A 3,159-nucleotide genomic window follows, 5' to 3' on the forward strand; every position below is an offset into this window, starting at 1 on the left:
TAGTTTTGCAACAATCTTTATATAATAAATGTTTTGTTTCACAGTGTTCATAAATTTTGGTGTTATATAGAAAGCAATCTAAAAACTGGAAAGTAAAGCTAAAAAAGAGTAGTAAGAAAAAGGAATAATAAAGCATACTATATGTATGTACCAAAAAAAAAAAAATAATAAATAAGAAAAAGGAGAAAGTGCATCATGCGAGCGAATCCAAAAAAACACAAACACATAGATAGCAAAAACAAAAGCAACCAACGGTTAAGATCTATCTCTATCCGTACAATCCAACGGTTTTCACAAAACTAGGTCAGAAACAGAAACCGTAAAAAACCTAGTACACACTACACACAATACAAACCCATAAACCCGACCCGTATTTGTGTTTATTTTCTTTTTCTTTTTCTTTTTGCCAAGTTCCCCACTTTAACCGGATAATAAAAAAAAGACCCCTAATTTGGACCCTAAACTTTGCCATTAATAGAACTCTGAAACCCAACTCTCCAAACTTCCCTGTTTGGTCCGAATCTAACCCTAATCTAAATATCACATCACATCACACCTTACACATAGCGCCGCAAATTCATGGCAGACGTCAAGATTGAATCTGAATCCTCGGATTCTCAGCCTTTGGTCGACACCAATCAACCTGCTCCTCCACAGCCACCACAGCCGCAGCCACCGGTTGAAGAAGAGGAGAACCAACCAAAAGCATCTGTGACGCCGACGCCACCGCCACCGCCGCCACAGTATATGGCTATGAGATATCCACCAGCGGTTGTACTGCCTCACCATATGATGTACGCGCCGCCGCCTCCACCGCCTCCGTACTCACCTTATCATCAATATCCGAATCAGCACCACCCCCATCTCTCTCGCGGTGGTAATAACAATAAGCATCAGAACGCTTCTAATGGTGAGAACAAAACCATTTGGGTTGGTGATTTGCATCATTGGATGGATGAGCCTTATCTTAATTCTTCTTTTGGATCCGCCGGCGAGGTTTGCTTCTCTCTCTCTCTCTATATCATTATCTCATTCTCTCTCTAACATTATTACACAAACATTTATGTATCTCTTGATTAGCGTCTTAGATTGTACATTAACAGTTTCTTGATTCTGTTCTCGTTGACTTTTAATGCTTTTTGACCTTACCCTTTTCAGCATCTATCATATAAAGTTTGCTTTTTTTTTTTGATTTTACGTACGTAACTCGCTGACTCTGTTTTTTATCTCTGTTTCTTTTGTACTCTTCTCTGTTGGTAATACAAATACAGATTGTTTCCGTTAAGGTGATCCGTAACAAGCACAATGGTTATTCAGAAGGCTATGGATTCGTGGAGTTTGAATCCCATGATGTAGCTGATAAGGTTTTGCAGAAGTTTAATGGAGCGACTATGCCAACTACTGAGCAGCCTTTCCGTTTGAACTGGGCTAGTTTTAGCACTGGTGAGAAGCGGTTGGAGAACAATGGACCTGATCTCTCTATCTTCGTGGGGGATTTGGCTCCGGATGTGTCTGATACTTTGCTGCACGAGACGTTCTCTGAGAAGTACCCGTCGGTTAAAGCTGCTAAAGTTGTCTTTGATGCTACTACTAGAANTCCGTACTCACCTTATCATCAATATCCGAATCAGCACCACCCCCATCTCTCTCGCGGTGGTAATAACAATAAGCATCAGAACGCTTCTAATGGTGAGAACAAAACCATTTGGGTTGGTGATTTGCATCATTGGATGGATGAGCCTTATCTTAATTCTTCTTTTGGATCCGCCGGCGAGGTTTGCTTCTCTCTCTCTCTCTATATCATTATCTCATTCTCTCTCTAACATTATTACACAAACATTTATGTATCTCTTGATTAGCGTCTTAGATTGTGCATTAACAGTTTCTTGATTCTGTTCTCGTTGACTTTTAATGCTTTTTGACCTTACCCTTTTCAGCATCTATCATATAAAGTTTGCTTTTTTTTTTTGATTTTACGTACGTAACTCGCTGACTCTGTTTTTTATCTCTGTTTCTTTTGTACTCTTCTCTGTTGGTAATACAAATACAGATTGTTTCCGTTAAGGTGATCCGTAACAAGCACAATGGTTATTCAGAAGGCTATGGATTCGTGGAGTTTGAATCCCATGATGTAGCTGATAAGGTTTTGCAGAAGTTTAATGGAGCGACTATGCCAACTACTGAGCAGCCTTTCCGTTTGAACTGGGCTAGTTTTAGCACTGGTGAGAAGCGGTTGGAGAACAATGGACCTGATCTCTCTATCTTCGTGGGGGATTTGGCTCCGGATGTGTCTGATACTTTGCTGCACGAGACGTTCTCTGAGAAGTACCCGTCGGTTAAAGCTGCTAAAGTTGTCTTTGATGCTACTACTAGAAGATCGAAAGGCTACGGCTTTGTGAGGTTTGGTGATGATAATGAAAGGACCAAAGCCATGACTGAGATGAATGGTGTTAAGTGTTCTAGTAGAGCTATGCGTATCGGTCCTGCTACCCCGAGGAAGAGTACTGGTTATCAACAAGGTAATGTCTTTTCGATACCCTATAGTTCGTTGTGTCCAGTCTATTGATATTTGTGTTAAGTCTGAGTCTTTGTGATTTATTTGCCCATTGTTAAAGCTTGTGTTACCGAGTTGTATTGCAACAACATGTTGTGTACTTAAAACTTTTTTTTGACTATGGTAGGTGGATACATGTCGAATGGTGCCATGGCGCGTCCTGAAGGGGACACATTGAACACAACAGTAATTGTTATTTTTTTTTTTCTTTAGTAGTATCTTCTTGTTTTCTTCTACCTTTCCATGTGATTGTGACAAGAGAAGGTTAATCTCTTTTATATCTTTCCCGTTTAATCCATGTTTTATAACATAGATATTTGTTGGAGGACTTGACTCTAGTGTCACTGACGAAGACCTAAGGCAACCTTTCTCTGATTATGGGGAAATAGTCTCTGTCAAGATTCCTGTTGGTAAAGGATGTGGGTTTGTTCAGTTTGTTAACAGGTAACAACATTAAATGCCGATGTTTATATAGTAACCATGAATTAAGTAATTTTCTTATTGTTGTTTTGCCACCGTAACATTTGGTTGCAGACCAAATGCAGAGGAGGCTTTGGAGAAACTAAATGGGACTGTAATTGGAAAGCAAACAGTTCGGCTTTCGT

General features: G+C 39.8%; 1 protein-coding gene across 1 annotated transcript in view; it reads left to right on the forward strand.

Annotated features, from left to right (window-relative positions):
* LOC104742260 (polyadenylate-binding protein RBP47C-like) overlaps positions 408-3,159 on the forward strand; it is a 5,906-nt gene continuing 3,154 nt past the window's right edge. The window contains exons 1-2 of the mRNA XM_010463244.2: positions 408-996; positions 2,051-2,400. Of these exons, the coding sequence (XP_010461546.1) occupies positions 580-996; positions 2,051-2,400 (767 nt within the window). The 5' untranslated portion in view covers positions 408-579. The remainder of the gene's footprint in view (positions 997-2,050; positions 2,401-3,159) is intronic.

The sequence above is a fragment of the Camelina sativa genome, chromosome 14, assembly GCF_000633955.1.
Source record: "Camelina sativa cultivar DH55 chromosome 14, Cs, whole genome shotgun sequence".
Taxonomy (NCBI): Eukaryota; Viridiplantae; Streptophyta; class Magnoliopsida; order Brassicales; family Brassicaceae; genus Camelina; species Camelina sativa.